The sequence below is a fragment of the Amphiprion ocellaris genome, chromosome 11, assembly GCF_022539595.1.
Source record: "Amphiprion ocellaris isolate individual 3 ecotype Okinawa chromosome 11, ASM2253959v1, whole genome shotgun sequence".
Classification (NCBI taxonomy): Eukaryota; Metazoa; Chordata; class Actinopteri; family Pomacentridae; genus Amphiprion; species Amphiprion ocellaris.
Window position 1 is genome coordinate 17,690,009 of NC_072776.1, and position 20,326 is coordinate 17,710,334.

Below are 20,326 nucleotides of genomic sequence, written 5' to 3' on the forward strand. Positions count from 1 at the left end.
TGAAGATCTGAGTCGAATGCAAAAAATTCTATTAAGGTGTTCCTGAAATATATGGTCCACAACAATGAGCCAGACAAGTGGACATACAACTGGAAAACAAAATGCCTCCTGCCACAGCTATAGTCAGTGTGGAGGCATGAAAATTAGGAACCTGCCAACAGCCAAGTAGTTAGAACGCACACCATATGAGTGTGAATGTCTACAAGCAGAGACTTCCTGATTTGACTCCCAGGCATCCTGGAAATTTACTGCACGGTGTTCCCACATTTCCCGTCTCTCAGCTGTCAATATGTGATAATGCCTGACTCACGCTACAAGACAGATTTTGAAATCAGGTTGCATCATCCAGATGAAGCTTCAGATGTCTTTCTGCTAATCTCAGACCTGCACACCCTACAAGAGTAGAAAACAGTGTTGCATCAAACACTACAGGCTATTGTAAGGATTATCATACCAGAGGGAATATTCAGAGTGCAGTGTGCCACCTCACATGATCTTATGGGGATACAGAGGTAAACAAAGGGGAGATTGTGATGCAACAATTTAATCTAGCGCTAATAATACTTTTCAGTAAGAAACTTTTATGTTGCTTGGGAACAGTGTAGGCTGCTCCAAGCACTAGCATATTAAAAAAAAACATGCAGATTTGAACTATTGTCAAAAATATTTGATATCATAAGGGGGAGGATGAGTCTGTGAGCAGCTGGGGAGGTTTAAAACTGAATCCAGAAACCCGTCAACCGTCATTACAAAATAATATGGACCAAACATCAGTTCAGACCAAGGTACGAGAGCAGATTTTGTTTTTGAATGCTCATCATTTCCTTTTGCCCCAGTTGAGGCTTAGCCAGACTTGGTCACACTTGCTCAAGTCCGCCTAACCTGTGCACTATACGGGCATGCTAACATGTTTAGAACTAGCACAGTAGATTGAAACAGGTACAAATTCATTTTCAGTTTTCAATAAACAGACTGAAAGCACACATCTAAATAAATTGCCATTTCTTCAAGTCAGTTCACCCATGTGGCACATCCCAACTGTTTATTTAACCTCCAACCTCCCCCCATAGCTGCAGGGTACGTGCTATACGAGTGTGACAGCACTGGAGTCTCCCAGCTTCAGCAATATCCATATTTTCCAATCTGTGTATTATCTAGTCACACACAGAAGGCGAAGCGGGATAAATAATATTGGAATCAGAGGGCCACACACGCGTGGCCACAGTAAGAAGTCTGCTAATGAGCAGCAGCAGCAGCAGAGTAACATAATCCCTTCCTAGAGTTCTGTTGCTGCTGTGACTCATCGCTCCCTGCTAAATATATTTTACATACTTACTCACACACACTTGCATGGACAAACACACACATACACACATGCTTAAGCAGAGCGTGAGTCATGCCTCATCTAAGTGTGGCTCATTTGTCAGGCTGCTGTGAACAGAAATAGGAAAGAGGCAAAAATCTAAATGTCTCTGCCGTTCCTCAGAGACTCTGTTGACCCCTCCTTATCTTACAGTTTGATTTATGGCAACAGGAGAATGACAAGAGGGAGAGACAGCCTGAGAAGTGGCAGGACTGAAGTAGATGCAGAAACAGTGAGTCTTTGTTAAAGAGAGAGTAAAGAAAGACAGAATGAAGAAGAGAGGGAAGAAAATCAGTGAGCGTGGGGTTGAGAGATACTGCGACTATTATGTTTCTCTCGGTCCCTTTCTCACACATGGTAGTCAACAGCTGTTGGGGACACCGCTGTTCCTCTCTAAATTTAGCTCAGCTGACTGGATACACACACAAACATGCTTTAGTTATTTTTCTCCACTTAGGAGGACTTCAGATTGACTTACATTCAATCCATGGTGACTCTTCAACTTCCCTAACCGCAAACCAAGTCTTAAACCTTAAATTTCATGGTATGGCTTTGTTTTCCCCCCAAAATAGGAGGACCTTAGTCCCCAGATTTATGAATTTGGTCCCCACAGTGTGAGTAATAAAAAATCCTTCCCTTACCTCAAAGTCATCTACGCAGAAAAACATATATGCACACAGAGATACACCAGCTGCTTTGGGCATTTGATCAGGGTGTGTATGTGTTAAGCCTACATGAGTGAATTATCTTCCACAGTTACAAGAGGCTTGAGTTGTTACTCTCTCACCTCCAGCACCCATTAACATTTAGCCACGGTGCAGAAGCAGAGTATAGGAGATTTCCAAGAATCGATGCTTTGGAGAGACAATGAGAGCTACAGACGTAAAGACTGATGAGAGTGACTTCGACAGAGAGAGGCAAAAGGAGGACAAAGAGGGACAGAACAGATTTGATGCCTTTAATATTTCCAGGAAACCTAGTTTAACACTAAAAGTCCTCCCCCCTGTAGAAAAAAAATCTGGTGGAATCATCTGCATAATTCTGGAAAGGATCAACTGAGGCTTAAGCATTAATATGCCATGTCAATAATCACTATGTGAGAGGTTTCCAAAATATTATGCAGCCGATCTCTCAGCAAAAAGTGTTCCTGGAGGCAGTTCAAGTGGAGCTGGCATCAGATTTTTGGGCACAGAGGTGGATTTGTGACAAGAACATCCATAGTTTGATTCCCCCAGTTCAGGGGAAATATGGCCAGGGGGAAATGACGGAGTATGAAAATATTGATGAGCAATGAGCCTCTTTTTTTTTAGTAGTGCTCCTTTTCTCATCCACCCAGATCCTCTCATTCACAGCTGATAGCTTCCAGTTTTTCTGTTGGCCAGAGTTGCTTTCAAGCAGTTTGATTTAAAGAACCTTGATCTTTGGCTTGCAGCTAGTGCAATTGACACTGACAGTTTGTTCACAAGCTTCTTTTATTTAGTCACTGAAACGTATACGGGTACATATATTAGTTCAAAAAATCTATGCAATATGCTGTGGTTCAGTTAGAGAAACTTTGCGTGTAGTTGTGAAGTATTTCACCAGGGTTTAGTACTTGGCCCTCTTCCGTTCATCCTCTACATTCTCTCCCTCTGTAAAATCATCCCTCATCATGGTCTACACTGCAACAGCGATGATTACATATTCATTAAATCTGTTTCAACTGCAACTCACTCCACCCTGACCAAATCTCTTACTGAAATTAAATCATGGATACCAGCCAACCATCTAAAACTAAATCATGACAAATCTGATATGTATATCCCTGGTCCTAAACCTCTCACCAAAACCGCCCCTAAATGGTCTCTCATCATCTATAGCTCCACTCTGTCTCCTTCTCCACATAACTGCAACCCTAGAGTAGCTTCTCACTGGAACACCATGTAAATCCCATCACGAAACTTCTATTCTTTTGTTTTGTTTATTTCACATTTTGGTTCTTACTATATCATGGGTGTTCATGTTACTCACCATGGGAAATAGTTGATCCGTACCCTGTTCTTGTAAATCACAATGCCGGCGGACATCACTCCGATGAGGATCTCTGTGTTACTCTGGTCCTAAAGGGAGAAGAACAGAGTGTGTGAACAAGTGTGTGTGTGTAGAGGAGGAGAGGAGGTGATGCTGGAAAAAGACCTGCCTTGCTCTGATTCTACTTGCTTCAACCTAAGAGCAATGAGACACCCACACTTAAAGAGTAGAGTACATGAGGACAAGTTCATGTCAGGTTTCAATGAACATCGACTCTTCCAACATGCTGATACTACTGCCCTGATTAATTATCTTATTTAGACATGTCCTTTTATATACTATGTGTTGGACATCTTTAATATTTCTTTATAGAGTGTTTCTGAGGATGACTGAGTGCTAATAAATGTTCTTCTGCTGCTCAGTCAATACATCAAGCTTGATTTTCTGTGAGTTCTGGCTGAATTTCTCCAGATTTTTCCAGATTCCTGAGGCTGACTAATTCCATCCATGGCTTTTCATGCTGAGGTTCACGAATATATCTATCAAAAGCATGTACTATTTTATAAATAGCTTCATTATAACAATTCTAAGATTATTACATAACAACAAAATGAATTCATTTCTCCAAAAATTAGTAATACGTTTAGGGCTATAAAGAAAAAAAAAAAATCACAGGCAAGTCCCAATCTGTACAGCATTCACACGCCCTTTCCACCCCATAATAACATCATGGTTGATATCGCACTGCTCTCATTTCCTTTAACAGCTAAGAATCCAATCTCAACAGGATGAGCTGGAAATGACACCAGGCTAGAAATGTGTTCGGCTCTAAACGTAGCTTCATCTGATCTTTTCTACAAAAGTATCCAAAAGAACTATGTGCAAAAAAAAAAAAAAGTTGATCTTGATGATTTTCCTTCACTGCTACTATCTGTTGGTGTTATGATGAGAGCTGAATGCCAATGTGTGGCATTTCTGCAGGGTGTGGGCATCAACATCAGCTGTACACTCTGCAGCTCCTCCAACCTGTTCTTATTTCCAGCACAGAGATGCTTGGCTCTGCTGTTGCTGGCAGGATGAAAACAGTGTGTGTGTGTGTGTGTGTGATGGTGGGGAAAGAGAAAAGCTTTCACAGACTGGAACTTCATTATCAGTAATTTTGATCACATTGGCTGAAGGTGAATATGGACTATATTATTTCAAACTGCACAGGGGTTTTGTGGGGGAAAGAAGGAGGCAAGATTGCTAAAGTGAGATCACAGATACACTGACACGTCTAACAGGCCCCATAGCAACTGCTTGGGAAATTTAAAAAAAAAAATAAAAAAACATTAGACGAGTTGCAATACAAACACACAGACATATAAGCTGTATGTAGAATGGGCTTTAACATACACACTAAGGCAGAGAACTGTTAACAGACATGGAATAAAACCTTACTTACCCTTGCATAGTGCAGCTCTACCCCGTAGAGCTCCAGCGTACGTGCTGTGTTCAGATAATTAAACTCTGACTGGGCAGGAGATAGACCGCTGAGAGAAAGAGAGAGAGGGAAGAGAGTGAGAACACGGTACAGCAACAGACAGGGATGAGAGGTCATGTGTGGGAGCGATGATGACAGGGTAGTGTGTTAAACAGACATATGGAGGTGGAAAAAGACAAAAAAAAAAGCAATAGAAAATAGGCAATCAGAAATATATTGAATTACAAGGAAAGGTTCAGCTAAACTCTACTTAATCAGAAACATTTGTCTATCTGTACATAGTAATATTTCCAGGTTTAGTCTTTTTTGCTTACTTTTTTTTTTTTTGCCACATGCTAGATTGTATGGTTCAGTTCCTTCCTACAGCTACATGAATGTGTGTGGAATCACAGGTGTATGTGTGTGTATGTTTCAGCGCACCTGTGCTGTTGGTGATGTTTGGCGACCTCTTTGTGAAAATCTTGCGGGGGATTCGGGATGAAGCAGTACTCAGACAGATAGCCTGGACTATGCTCCGTTTCACTGTAGTCCCCCAACTCAGCTACAGAAAAAGAGAGACAAAGAAAGATTAATATTACGATGATGCATCGTTTGCTTAATTCAACAGGCGGGAAGGTAGAAAGTGTGAGTTAAAGGGAACTGAACTAGTAATGGGTAATAAGCTGAAGATGGTCCCCACAAGCCCCCACAAGTAAATATTCATAGCATACATCCTGACATTTAATCGGTACATGTGCCGTTTCTGTTCAATCACACTGTTCTAAAATAAAGACAATGAAATTACAATTCAATAAACACATTAAGTAAATGCCAAACATTTAATTGATGGTACATATTCAGAAGTTTGTTTTCAAGAAAATATTATTCTTCCAGCCTTAAAATGTTTTTGATGGAATGCTACACTGTTCAATCAATCAATCAATCAATCAATCAATCAATCAATCAATCAATCAATCAATCAATCAATCAATCAATCAATCAATCAATCAATCAATCAATCAATCAATCAATCAATCAATCAAAATTTATTTGTATAGCCCTTTACAAAAGCCCAACAGGTGACCAAAGTGCTTCGCAGTGAAAAATAAGAAAATAACTTAAAAACAATACAGTAACTTAAAGCAGGACAAACAATCACACTCACACCTATGGGCAAATTTAGAATAATCAATTAACCTCAGCATATTTTTGGACTGTGGGAGGAAACTGGAGTACTCGGAGAAAACCCACGCATGCACAGAGAGAACATGCAAACCAGGGATCTTCTAGCTGCAAGGCGAAAGTGCAAACCACCACGTCACTGTGCAGCCCGTAAAATACACAATATTGTTTAATGTGCAGATCTATGAAGTTCCAGTGTACAGTCGACATGCATGCAGTTCTTTTCATACTGTGATAAGCAGGCATCGGTACCTACAGTCATGGAAAAGATTATTAGACCGCCCTTGTTTTGTTGTTCATTTTGTTAATTTTAATGCCAGGTACAACTAAAGGTACATTTGTTTTGACAAATATAATGATTACAGCAAAAATAGCTCATAAGAGTTTAATTTAAGAGCTGATACCTAGTCATTTTCCATGGTAATTGATAGTAACCAAAATCAATAGCTATGGCATTGTACTGCCAAAAACAGTACTACTAGGCATTCCATGTTTCCTTTTCTGTCTGTTTAAGTCACATGATACACACAGGAGTTAGTACTTGATTGCATAACCATTGTTTTTAATGACAAGGGTGGTCCAATATTTTTTCCATGACTGTATATGCGCCACATGTTAAACAGAAAAACACACAGGGCTCCTGTGGATGTTTCTGAAAGGCTGCAACTGCTGTTTTTCTTTTTTTTTTTTTTTTTTTTACTGTAGCTAGCAGCTTGTTACAAATTGGGCTGCAGCACTGAGTCAATGTGATTATTTCTGAGGTGTCCTAAGCGCAGTAAGTGGACACAGCAAATATATCAGGAACTGAACTTTCCACCGCATATAGAGGTATTACCAAATTTAAAAAAAATAAACTTGATTTTTGCCCGTGGCATAAATCTTCACATCTTTATAGATTTTTTTTTTCTCACAGTCTCTAACAAACCTCTTCCATTAAGACTGTATACATCACAACATGGAAAAACAGAGTGTCTTCAAACATAGTAGTTTTCAGCATGATAGTGAAACAATGCCGCATTTTTGTTGAGTGGGACATAGTTCTCATTGTGTCTGTGTATGCTACATGTCTGGGAAGAATTTCAGCTGAGCTAAAAGAAGTATAACCCTCTTACCTCATATTATCACACCAGCTGTAATCCTTCAAGTCTAACATAAACCAAGGTGGTGCAATACAGTTTATCCTTGCCACATCCCCCCAATCTGGTAAGATTGTGCACAGATATAATAAATGTCTTTTAAAAACAAGCTAAAACAGAAATGGTAAAAAAAAATAATATCATGTCTTGGGCCTTTTCTTACGAACACAGCATTTCATATAACAGATGGCCAGAGGCATTTAACTGTGGCTCAAAGTAACAAAATACAGTAAGCTTGAAAATACAAGTGTTTTATTCAAAGATAAAAAAGGGAGTGCAGACTGCAGATAACAGGCTGAAACAAAGAATGAAATGATTCCCAGATCTCTGGTACATTTCAGAGCCTCTGAGATGAAGAGCTCAAAGCCATTTGCTCACTAGTTTGCAGCTGAACCTCAAAAGCATCAATTCACTCAAGTAGTCCCTTGACTAACCTACAAGATGGTAGCCTAAGCATATTGACCAACCAATCGATTCTAGCTCACTTGTTTACTGATGTGCACACACCACCAGGGACATATATGTGTACAGTCAATAGCGTGTGTTTCAGAGCAGTAGGTTAATGTCAGTATATTTTATGTTGCAGTTATTATTTTAACAAGGGTCAATGCTAAGGCCAATGAAGCTCAAAGACTAGTCAACCTGATCTCTGTTTTTATATCCATTTTTTGATGTGAAATCCATACACAACTATAGATTGACTGAAAGCAGGAGAGACTAGCTGGGGTTCAAGGCTCCTTATAATGGTGCTATTGACCAATGAAGCACAAACAAGACAAAGTCTCCATTTGTGATGATGCATTCACTTGAATTGCAGGTAATTTAAACCAAGTGTATATGCGTTTGCTAGTGTGTGTGGGTCACCCATCACCACAGTCAATATGAATAAATTAACAAAAGCGACATTCTGCATCTCCATGAAAAGCAGCTTTAACGACATCAAAGTGTTTATTGTAGACATGAAGGCTGCATTAGCCAAGCCCACATCTACTGCTTTAAAATACTACAGAAATAAAAGGTGTAATTTCATAATTTTGTTCTTTACTAAGATGTGTTTATTTCTGAGAAAGGGGGTGCATAGTTTTCAGACAGTTTTTGGTCAATTTATAAAACAAGATTTTAGGTTTTCTGGGAGGGATTTACGATGCTTTGAGAATGCAAGCTTTAGTGTGGGATTTAGAGTCATCAGCGCTGGCACTTGGACTGAGCTTACTGAATTAGCAGCATAGCAGTTGCTTCAAGCCGTTTTTCCCAAAGCAAACATTTATCTTCATAATCTGGGCTGGCACTGCACGAAGTGACAACATGGACCTAGCTACACTGTGTGTGTGTGTGTGTGTGTGTGTGTGTGTGTGTGTGTGTGTGTGTGTGTGTGTGTGTGTGCATGTGTGCGTGTGTGCGTGTGTGTGTATGTGTGTCTGTGTAAAAGCAGTAGTGTCATGATGTTGGCGGTCTAGGCCAAATCTCTTCTCTGACCTATATACTGTAGCAGCGCATATTCCCTGCAAATATGCCATAGAGCAAGAGCACAGAAAGAAAGAAAGAGGGAGGGAGAGCAGAGAGGAATGGGGTAAGAGGTTTATGAGTGCATGAAAGGGAGGGAGGGGGGTTAAGCAGAAAGAGATGAGGAAGACTAACCAGAGATAAAACAAAGAAACAGGCAGAGGGCAAAACAAGCTGCATGAAAACAATGAGCAGCAATAAAAGGAAAAGAACGTGTGAGACAGACAGACCACTGTGTCAGGAGTCATTATTCTCGTGACAGAGGGGCCGAGTCAGCATTTTAACCCAAATACTAAATCACAACAGTAGATGGGATTAGCTCTCAGGCTGAACATCCACTGGAATAGACTAGTCTGCACGTCTACATAGACAGTAATGAAGTGGGTTTCCAGTCCCAGCGGTTAAAATGAGGTGCTGGAACGGCACTGCAAGTAAGCAACGATGAAAACAGAAACACAGCAGAATACTGCATATTATTACATTTGTTAGGTTGCTCACTGCATGAGTGAATTTTATCTAGTAATGGAAGATAACATCACAAAGTATATCAAAAACATTCACTTAATTACCCTTTGAGAGCACAATAATAGACTTTTGGAGGAGCAAATAAAGAAAATGCCTGTTAGTTTAAACATCCTCTGACCTGATTAGTAACCCCAGCACCGTTCTACTTCCCTCTGTATGTAAGTTGGCCGTTAAGGCTGATTTTGGACCAGTCCTTACTGCACATCTCATAGAATATTTATACCCCTGATGTTAATATCAAATATCACCACACAGTTTAATTGAAATGTAATGGCTTCAGAGCGCCAGTTATAAATGCACTCCCGCAACCACAGTCATTACATTTAACAGTGTGTGTGTAATTAAAGTGAGTCCTAATGAATTGCTTTTCCATTGCTGTGTAGGACGAGTGTACCCAGGGAGCGCTACTTACATTGTACAGCATAGGATGCCAGCAGTGCAGCCGTATTGTGAGGACAGGGCAGTCTGGAAGTCACAGGAACACATACACACCACGTAAGTATACATACACTAATGATTCAGCCTTGGATCGATACAAAAAATATTATGGCTGTTTTCTAAGAGCAGAGATTACTCATCTTAGATAATCATGACAATCATCAAATCAATTTTATCTTAAGAACCAGTAAAAGCAGTTACACTTATTTTCACTGACAAAAACAATAATAAGCATGCTGTGCATGTTTGTACAACCGCAAAAGGAGTTTAAGTGTACCGTATATAACCTCAGATTTCCTCCAGTCACACACATCTTAGAATTTAAAATCACGATAGCTCACAGTGGAAACTAACACTTAATGCAATGATCATGATTACATCTGGCAGCTCTTTATGAAGCAGAATGCTCCACCATGTTTATACAGCAACATCAAGTGAACACAGGACGACATACTCACCTTCCAGTTAATATATCCTGTTTGATCTGAAGAAAATATTGGTACCTGAGGGGAGACAACACACCACATTAGGATAAGAGACCAGTAAACCATGACCTGTGTTTAAATGTATTAGTATAGTGTAAAGAGAAGCATCCTACAGAGGCCTGGCAATAAGATTATAACCGTGTGACTTATGATGGAAGCGTTTTTTGTGAAATAAATCAACTCTCAATGGCAGAGGCTTTTGTGCAATTAGGAGAACATTAGCTCATTGACCAAAACATACATTATACTGATTTCTATTAAATGACTGTTCCATACATGACAAATTCAGGAAAAAATGTTTATAGCTTAATTTTATTGCACTTGATGAAAACCGCCCTACTATGCTTGTCATCAGCATTGCTTAACTGTTGTGTTGTGTACTACGCTACCAATGCCACAAACAGGGTACGACAAAGCTATCACGAGTGTGTTTTGGTCGTGACTGGAACGTACAATATAACAGCAATATCAGCATGTCAGATTCAAGGCTTACTACTCACTTTTACAAGTTGTATACAGAGTACAGATAAGGCTCGGGGAGCAAGGCTGTGGCTGAGCAGCTAAAATAAACACCAGGCAGAAAAGGAGGCACAGTACTGTGATGCCTCCTCTGCATGTTGTTTGAATAGAATCCAGTGTTGCAGAGTTTGTGTTTGCAGAACATATAGTGGTTTCCTATTTTTCTTAATGAGCCTGCATCAAGACAGAGAATGAAGCTCTGGTCCTAGGAATCCATTTGCAAAGATGAGACACCAAAAGCTCTTCATTTATATATATATATATATATATATATATATACACATATATATATATATATACATATATATCCATCCATCCATTATCTATACACCGCTTAATCCTCACTAGGGTCGCGAGGGGGGCTGGAGTCTATCCCAGCTGACTCGGGCGAAGGCAGGGGACACCCTAGATAGGTCACCAGTCTGTCGCAGGGCCACATACAAAGACAAACAAGCACTCTCACATTCACACCTACGGGCAATTTAGAGTAATCAATTAACCTCAGCATATTTTTGGACTGTGGGAGGAAGCCGGAGTACCCGGAGAAAACCCACGCATGCACAGGGAGAACATGCAAACTTCATGCAGAAAGATCCCGGGAAAGCCGGGACGCGAACCAGGGACCTTCTTGCTGCAAGGCGAAAGTGCTAACCACTACGCCACTGTGCAGCCCCCTACATATATATATATATACATATATATATATACATATATATATATTATCTAGTTTATTTAAGAGCTGCAGACAGGGAATACATTTACTTTTTATAAACATACATTATAATAAAGGCTCCTTCTTGCTTGAGGTGGTCTTGCTTGAGGTGGTCTGTGACCCCATTTGCAGCTATACGTGGCACCTACACACTAATTTTATCTCAATAAACATGTTCAGTTCAACTCACCAACTAGTATACTCCTCTACTATTGGAAATTGCACTAATTGTTTGCTTCATTGGCCAGGAACATGTAACGTGAGCCCTATTCCATCTGGAGCGGAGATCTTCACTACAACATTTCAATACCATACAGTGCCATATTGTACCAATATCTGCCTTCTGTTCACCTTCTGCCCCACACTTCCATTAACATTTTTTGATGCCATGCTTCAAAATGCACATGAAAAGACGTTATGGAAATACAGCAACAGCTGACGGTGAATACAGCAAAAATTCCAACTGTACTCCAACACTCAGTAACACACATCTAGCTAAGCCATTTCCAGCAGACCTTCTCATCCCTGATCTCTATATAGTAAAACAACATAATTACAGCTGCTGCATTAGGCTCATATTTGGTAAAAGAGACAAGTCAGATATTCCCGCTGTCCCTCGGATCTGACTGCAACTGACAATTGGAACGAGTCAGTGTAAATGCAGTTACTATGAGGGACATACTTAAATAACAATAAGCTTCAATCACGTAGGAAACACAAGTCTAGTGCCGCGGTCATGATATCAACTCTTACCGTGTGTATTCTTCCTGAAGTTTACCGGGGTCTGTCACAAAGAATTTGACTCTGAAACTCAAGTTATGGGGAGACCCTCCTGGAATAATGGTAAAGAACAGTTAGAGACAAAAACACAACACTTCAGTTCTGTAAGTGCAAATAAACTGTATATTGCAAGCTGGCTGTATTTAGTCAAATGCCTGAAATACCTTGCCTTTATCCGGGAATATACAAAACACACATTCCTATGATAATACTTTACATACAGCGCTCCCTTCTAAAAGCATTAACTTCTAATTCAAAATGTGAAGCCAATTGTTAAAGTAAAGGAGATACGGACATACACAGTGCATTCAGGAAGTTTTCGACTTCTTTTCTGTTTCAGACTCATCTCAAAATGAATTCAATGATAATCATCAATCTATACAACTGAATGCAGGAATGAGGTCAAGAGAATTGTCTGTAGACAGTAGATGGAAGAAGCTTTGAACCACACACAGTCTTCTCAAATATGACTGCCCAGTCAAATTGAATAATTGCAGATGAGGGGCCTTGGTCAGACAGGTAACAAAGGAACCTAATAGCCACTATGATTGAGATCTAGAGCTCCTTTGTGGAGATGGGACAACTTTACAGAGGGACAATAATCATTTGGCCTTTATTGTAGAATGAGCAGACAGAAGCATTTTCTCACTCAAATGACAGCCTGGTGGGAGTATTATGTGCAGACTAATGATGAAAAAAAATGATTGGCTCCATTTCAGATTCAAATTCATAACAAAATACAGAAAACATCAAAGACAGTGTTTTCAGAATACACCGTACACAGATATCATTTATATTGGTTCCACAACAGGAGTATTCCTGTTTTCAAATGTTACAGGATATACGTAAATAGGTGGAATAAAATACTCCAACTATAACACAAGCAATTCTATATTCACACCAACACATCAGCCTCTAATTTATGTAGTGCATGAAACAAAAAACCCTGTAGTGACTTCAGTCAATGAGTCAATCAGTCAGCATGAAAACAGAGTTGAAGCACAGTTCAATCATTGCTGGAGGAGAACTGCAGATTTCATTCGAGCTACTCCTTAATTGTTCAACATGTTACAAATTCTATTACGCATTATCAAAAATAAGAGCAGAGTTGAAATAAAGTTTAATCATTACTTAAGGCCGATTTAGAATTATAAATGACACTCAATGTGGTGTGAAGACTTCTGCTTGAGGTGAAGTGTGGATTTTTAACCGTTACTGAGACTGGACTGCACATCACTGCCGAAAACAGCTGGAAACTTCAAATCAAGTGGTCGAATTAGACTTGAGTGGACTGACTTTCTGATGCTTGTTTGATATGCACTGGATTACTTAAGGTGGTGTGTTGTGGATTTTACCTACTTTTTAACTGTTTCCTGACGGGCTTATTGGGATCCAGCCAGCGCTGTAAAATATTGATTAAGAGACACTTAGAGACACCATAAAGCATGACTACACAACCTAAATTATTCACCAGTGGCCACACACACATACATAGCCATCAGAAACACTCAAACACCATGCAGATAGGAACACACAGCACTATATGCACACTAGCATATAGTGACTATACATTGTTCATTGTTATTTACAGACAGATGTACTAATTATGATGTACTCAAGCTTATTAAACTGTTGCAAATATAGGGCATCTCTAATATTATCTTGCAGGCAAACAAATTTATCCTCATGCGTACACACAACAGCCTTAAAGATGACCTTGACATTTAATGTCAAAGTCAATACATGCACGCTATATATATATGAGACAATTTTGAGAGATGGTTTTATGACTAGAACTTCCTATAAATTTATATAACCTGCATTTTTTCACACACACGCACTCTTGTAGGCTGAAAACGGCATACTAACCGGTGCATCTGAGGAGTCATCAGCCAAGTGCAGGCCAAAGTAGTCTCTCTCGGTCAGCTCCAGGTGCTTAAAGACAGCATCCAGCAGCACCTGGCCATGATCCGACTTCTACAACAAAAAACAGAAAACAAAGATTGAGTTCCAACTTGCTGTTCAGTGTGCTACTTTGTGGAAAGGTCAGTGAATCACACTCCTGCCTCTTTACGGCTCCTGAACTCCTCAGTGAAGGGTCACAGGAGGACCAGTGAGAGAAGTAGGGAAGATTGAAGCATGGCGCTGGTGCTTCTCGCACACATGAATCCACATTTCCTACCACAGACATCTAAATTATTTAAACACACACACTGCTAGAGAAACATTTCACTGATTTAAAATTCTTATGCGCTTCATCCATGTTGAGCCATATTAAATATCCTCGCAACCACACTGTGAGGAACATGTACCAGGAATTAAGCTAATGTGTGTCTGTAAGCTATTGTTTGTATATGTCCATATCTTTTCTAGCAATGGAGCAAACTTAAATAACCCTAAAAACACACATAGCTACTTTATAAAGTGTATTTCATTCACATGTAGAAACACTGGAGCTGCAATGATTTGTGTTGTCTTGCAAATAGTGGCTTACATGGTTCACTTAAAACACAATGTGACATGTAACAAGGTGAGGATTGCAGACTTTTAAATAAGCACCGCAAGCAATTATTTGATGAGGAGTGTAAGAAGACTGCAAAGCAGCAGACAGAGAAGAACCAGAGGTTTACTAATAAGGACACTGGTTAAAAAAAAGTACTGTGGTTGAAATAAAAAAGAGAACTAACAAAATTTAACACTGACACTGCATCTTGTCTGGGGTTAAGTCTGCATAAGACAGCACTCTTAGAGACTCTGAGTTCAAGGAAATATTTAAATTCAAGTAAATCACTGACCAAGTTCTGCTTTTGCTTGGTTCATGCAAGGACTGTTTCGGTAAACACAACTTTTACTGTCACTGAACAGGACATGAAAGTATTTGGAATTGAAATCAAATGTGGATTGAAATGAATGACAATAATGTACTTTGTCGGTATGATTGTCTTTTTATTTTCAAAACATGCTATTTTATATTTGAATGTTATTCACTAAGTAAGTGGTCACAAAAATGGGGAAAAAATGAAACAAGGATTAAAATAAGCATTTCTTTTCATAACAAAGTCGAGAGTCACCTAAAAAAACGAGATGAAAGGCAGTAGAAAGTGAGGAATAATTTATTAAACGCATCATTAATATCACATCGCTTCCTGAGAGTGTAGGAAGGGCGAGAGGATAAACTGTGGGACCACAAGTGGAGCAGAAATTCACACCTGATCCTGCCGCAACTTGGAGACAGACAGGCTGAGTGTGAGAGAGTGTGCGACTCCATCAGTGCTCCCATGGGAGAAAAGACACACACATACATACACACACACATACACGTGCACACATACACACACACTCACACACACTCACACACACAGCTACTGCTCTTGTCCACCTCTCCCCTTTGCCCTGGTGACACAGTTTAACAGCACATCTTGCGAGTGTGTGAGGAAGGAACAGAATGAAAGTTGACAGTTGACATGTTGACATGGCAGCCCTCTAGGATAACTGGCAGTGTGCGTGTGTGTGCAGTCAACTGCTGTCAAAGCCTTGTTAAGTGTGAGTCAACTCATCCCTCCCTTCTACTTCTTCCCTCCCTTCCTTGAGGGGAGTTTCTTTTTTTTTTAAATTTAAATATTATTGGTAATGTTAGCAAAACTGACTTCTTGCCTTTCTATTAATTCTCAGCTGAATACTAAAATGTAATTTTATATGGCCTTTTTGAGTCTCAATTTTTTAAAATGCTATAAAATCAACTGATTGAAATATTTTTTTTTCTATTGGGTGCATCTTTGGTGGATTGCCAAAGTATGTGGTGTGATCAAAAAGTTGGGGCACTGTTCCTAATGTGCGTGCATGGAGCACCTCAAAGTCACTTGCGTGCAACATGTACAAGCAGTGACTGTCCCCAGTCAAGAGATTGCGTGACACCACAACATCAACAGTGGGACTTGTGGTGCACACTTTTTGTAACCACTGACAGATGCCCATTTGCCATTTCTCTACGGACATCAAACTGGAGCAAAGAAGAAAACATCAGTATGCATCAGTCAGCTGCCAAGGATGAGCCAACTTTCATATAGATCATCACGAATGGCATGGGGTGAGTCCGCAGCTACCAATGTGAGAAGAAACAGCAGGCTCTTCCATTTTGAAAAATGGAAGAACGCTTCAGGTCACACAAGCACCAGGAGCATGCCAGTTGTTTTCTTCAACATTCACAGGGTTTTACACTGAGTTAATCCCCCATGGTCAGACTGAGAAGGCAGAGTTCTACTGTCATGTTCTGAGGTGTCTAAGGGAGAATATTCAGTACAAATGACCTGAATTGTGTCATGATGGCATGTGGGTGCTCCAATGGACTGTGCACTCGGTCACAGCACAGTGATTATGCACCAATTTTTTGGCTTCAACAACACAATAGTCCCTCCTCACACATCCCACTCACCCGATTGAGCTCCCTGTATCTTCTTCCTCAGCCTCAAAACAAAATTCAAATTGAAGGGTCACCATTTTGAAACAGTTGAGAAAATGAGTTTTAGTGCCCATCACAGATGGTGCTTGATATGTTTACATAGTGGGATTTCCAGGCAGTGTTTCATGCCTTGTTAAAGTGTTGGGACCGCTGTATTGCCGCACAAAGAGACTACATTGAAGGGGATGGTGGCCAAAGGTGAATTAGGAGAGTTTTTAGATTTTTATAGGCACAGGCTTGGAACTTTTTGACCATACCTCGTATATGAAAAGTGTGATGATTGTGCTGACAGCGCTTGAACAGAGAACAGTGACAAAAACACGCAAGCCTCTAATGTAATGTTTCCCAATGGAAGACTATTAATAAACACTTCTATTTTCTCTATGAGAAACTTTCTATGTGTGTGTCCACTGCTTTGCCTTTGTATAAAGCAGCTTTTCAGCTGGATGTGGGAGCCCTCTGTGCACTTTTACACTGTGCTCCCAGGAAACCCATCACCAATCTCTGTGTGTTTGGCTGTGTGTGTGTGTTGGTGCTAGTCTCTTCTGGTATTCTAAAAGCGTGTGAGCCAAATGTGTGATCGCTGCCACTGCAAGAGCAAACAGCCATACATTGTTAAAACTGAGCCAGGAACACACACACACAGGCAAGCATGTCCACACACACTTTCAGAAATTCTTTCTCTGTACTTTCACACAACAAACTACTGCAGCTACAGCAAAGACAACTCCATATTGTGGATTGCCCATGGGGTAGTACTCACTGAGAGAAAGAGTCACCAAAAGAAATAGTAACACAACATAAACTAAGACAGTCATTGCAAAGGGGAAAAAGAGAAAAAAGGAATGCAAACTTAAGAAGAAGACAGAGAGTCATAGAGACAGAGAGAGAGAAAAAGAGAGCGAGCATGGAAGAAGAGAAAAGGAGTGATTGACGATGCAACTGGGTGAGACAAACGCTCTTTGTGCAGTCCACTAGCACCACAGACTGAAATAGTGCCTGTGTGCGTGAGAGTGAAGAGAGAGGAAGGAGACATGGTGATAGAGAGCAATCAGAGCACAAGAGATTGGCTGCGAGAAAAAGGGGAAGGAGAGGGAGAGAGATGCTCTGATAAGTTTTTTACCCTGAGGGTTTATCTTCGGTGTTAGAGGGGGAAAGACCCTCAAACATCAAGAACACTGGATAGACCTCAAATCCAAAGTGGCACTCAAAGGGAAATTCCAGTGTTTTTTTTTTTATGGCAGGTTAACAAAAAAATATGACATTTTTATTTCCCTCCTTCCACAGGAAACACAACTGAATGTGTGAGTATGTGTTTGTGTTAAAGAATGAGGGAAATTCAGGAATGTGTAAGGCAGCTTGTCCAGACAGGAAGGAACTACATGAAGGAGGAGTCATTCACATCTACAGCTGTCTCTCTCCACACAAACATACACAACACAATACTTTTCAGGTGTAGAACATATTTTAAGGATAAGGACTGACTGACTGATTTGACAAATGTATATCTGGTTAAATGTCAACCTCAGTTAAAGGTCAGTCAGGAGCCAAGTCTGGGACTGTCTCCCACTGGGTGACAATGTCCCAAATGGGGACAAACATTGCATAGTTATTAGTATCAGTCATATTCACGTAGTTTGTTAACTAGACCATTTAGAAAATACATAAAATGGAAACAGAATTTCATTCACAACGGAGCTAAAGACTAAAAGGTCACACATCGCACCCCTTTTCAGCAAATGAATGCAAGTCTCACATGTCCCCACAGAATATCTTCATTTTTCCCAGCTCAAAATACTGCAAAGATGGTTAATCTTTAATCTCGTGCAACTGACTGCACGGCTACTGACACCAGAAGACCAGAGTTTGCCATTGCTTCTAACTTTCTCTCAGAGTGATGATTTGACATAGAAAGATCACCAAACTCGAGGTGTCCAGTGCTGGGGCTGAGACATTTCAGAATTAGCAGCAGAGGCTCTAGAAAGTAACCAGGTGGACTGGAGAAGCTGCTCCTTCTGAATGCCTCTGCAGTGAGGGCACAGGATTCCCAAAAACTTGAACTGGACAGCTAATAATTTGTTAGGTGTGATATAACACTTGGATTAAATTACACAGCTGGGAGGTTATCTACTTGTGAGGGGACTTGAGGACTGGGAGAAGTAGACATCTTCATATGTTAACAGCTTTTTAACCTCCAAGTTTATAACAACCACAAAACAATACTGACATTACATTTGCTAAATTTACTAAAATTAGACACTTGAGCTAACAACTTTTCTGGTGGAAAATCTAAAGACCTTAGTCTAAAGGGGGAAATCGTCTTTTAACAGGGTATACAAAATCAGCACCATACATTGATGGAAATAAACACACATAGGCCTATGTAAATTAAAAAACTAAGAAATCCGTGTTTAGTATGTTCCACTTACACATACTGGCCAAAACATAGCAGCTGTAGTCTATGGTTGTTTCAGTTAGAGAGATGGCACAAAAACGTATAGGCTGTTTTTTCCTGCTCACTGTCTGCGATTGTTGTTTCCTCACTATTGAAAATAGCAGACTCCAAGATAAAAAATGTGAATGGTATAAAACAGAGCATGCAAATTGTTCTGTTGTTGGCTGCTGGAACCAACTCAGGTACTTCATCATCTGTGCTTTTGCATGTTGCACAACTAATGTGCCTAGCTTTGATTGTGTCATCACATGCAGGAGCAATGTTTGGCTGTTTACTGTTGAGGGACGGTCAGAATCTAAGAAACTGTGAGAACATTAGACCTAATTTGAACCCATTTAAATATAAACAATAGTGGGCTGGATAATTTACATGTGCTTTCTTTGAACTTGGCACTTTATTGACCTTAATGAAGTTTAAGCTCAGCAGGCTTTCTCTATTACAGAGAGTTCTGCTCCATGATTCATGCTTGTATGTGTGTGTGTGTGTGTTGCAGGTGCAAGTGTGTAGTTTAACAGTACATAGCACAAAGGTACTAAGTTGTTTATACCTGAAAGCTGTAGTGGCCGGCCATTCTTCAGCAGCTATGGTTGATAGTTTATCCTAAATGTTTAATATTTCTTTCATGCATATTTAGTATTGAGTGAGGCTGGGTAGTAAACCTCAGTGCTTTTTGTACTGTATGATCAGTGTGTGCAGTACAGTAGTAATAAAGCATCAAACACTGTAAGACACTAACAGTTAATAGAAATATGTTGTTAATTTGGAGTAACCCAAGTGGTTAGGCATACCACATATGCGCAAATGCCCCAACCTGCGAGTCCCTGATTCAGCTGACAGCTGGCTGGACAACGTGCTGCATGTCATTTGCCTTCTCTCTTTCCCCACGTTTCCTGACTTGCTTCACTATCACTATCAACTAGAGCTATACAAATGCCCAGAAATCAGTCATATTTTGTTTGGTTTATATTTCAGGCATTAAATATTTGAAAAAAAAAAATCTTTTGTTTAATGAAAAAGCATTACTTTAGACAAACCATGTTTGTATTTCTCAAAGTAAGATATAAGCAATATCATGTTACTTTCTGCACTGGCACATGTCATTTGGTTCACAAGTTTCACTCAACTACAGCTGTTTTGCAGTATTATTTATCCTTTCGCCCTTGCCTTTTACTTGGTCTTTAGTAAAAGCTACCTGATAACCAAATAGCTCTTGCAGACAGACGTTTATGTGGTGAGTAGTAGTTACTATGGTTACCTCTGCTTTTAACCTGAATAAACTGTGCTTCTGACCTTGCTT

The 20,326-nt window shown here is 39.9% G+C and overlaps 1 protein-coding gene across 1 annotated transcript in view; it reads right to left on the minus strand.

Moving 5' to 3' along the window:
• Positions 1-20,326, minus strand: part of ptpn4a (protein tyrosine phosphatase non-receptor type 4a) — a 76,555-nt gene that overhangs the window by 24,330 nt on the left and 31,899 nt on the right. Inside the window, exons 3-10 of the mRNA XM_023287193.3 lie at positions 13,985-14,092; positions 13,475-13,517; positions 12,089-12,167; positions 10,078-10,122; positions 9,594-9,646; positions 5,277-5,397; positions 4,818-4,905; positions 3,374-3,462 (exon numbers count right to left, since the gene is read on the minus strand). Of these exons, the coding sequence (XP_023142961.1) occupies positions 3,374-3,462; positions 4,818-4,905; positions 5,277-5,397; positions 9,594-9,646; positions 10,078-10,122; positions 12,089-12,167; positions 13,475-13,517; positions 13,985-14,092 (626 nt within the window). The remainder of the gene's footprint in view (positions 1-3,373; positions 3,463-4,817; positions 4,906-5,276; positions 5,398-9,593; positions 9,647-10,077; positions 10,123-12,088; positions 12,168-13,474; positions 13,518-13,984; positions 14,093-20,326) is intronic.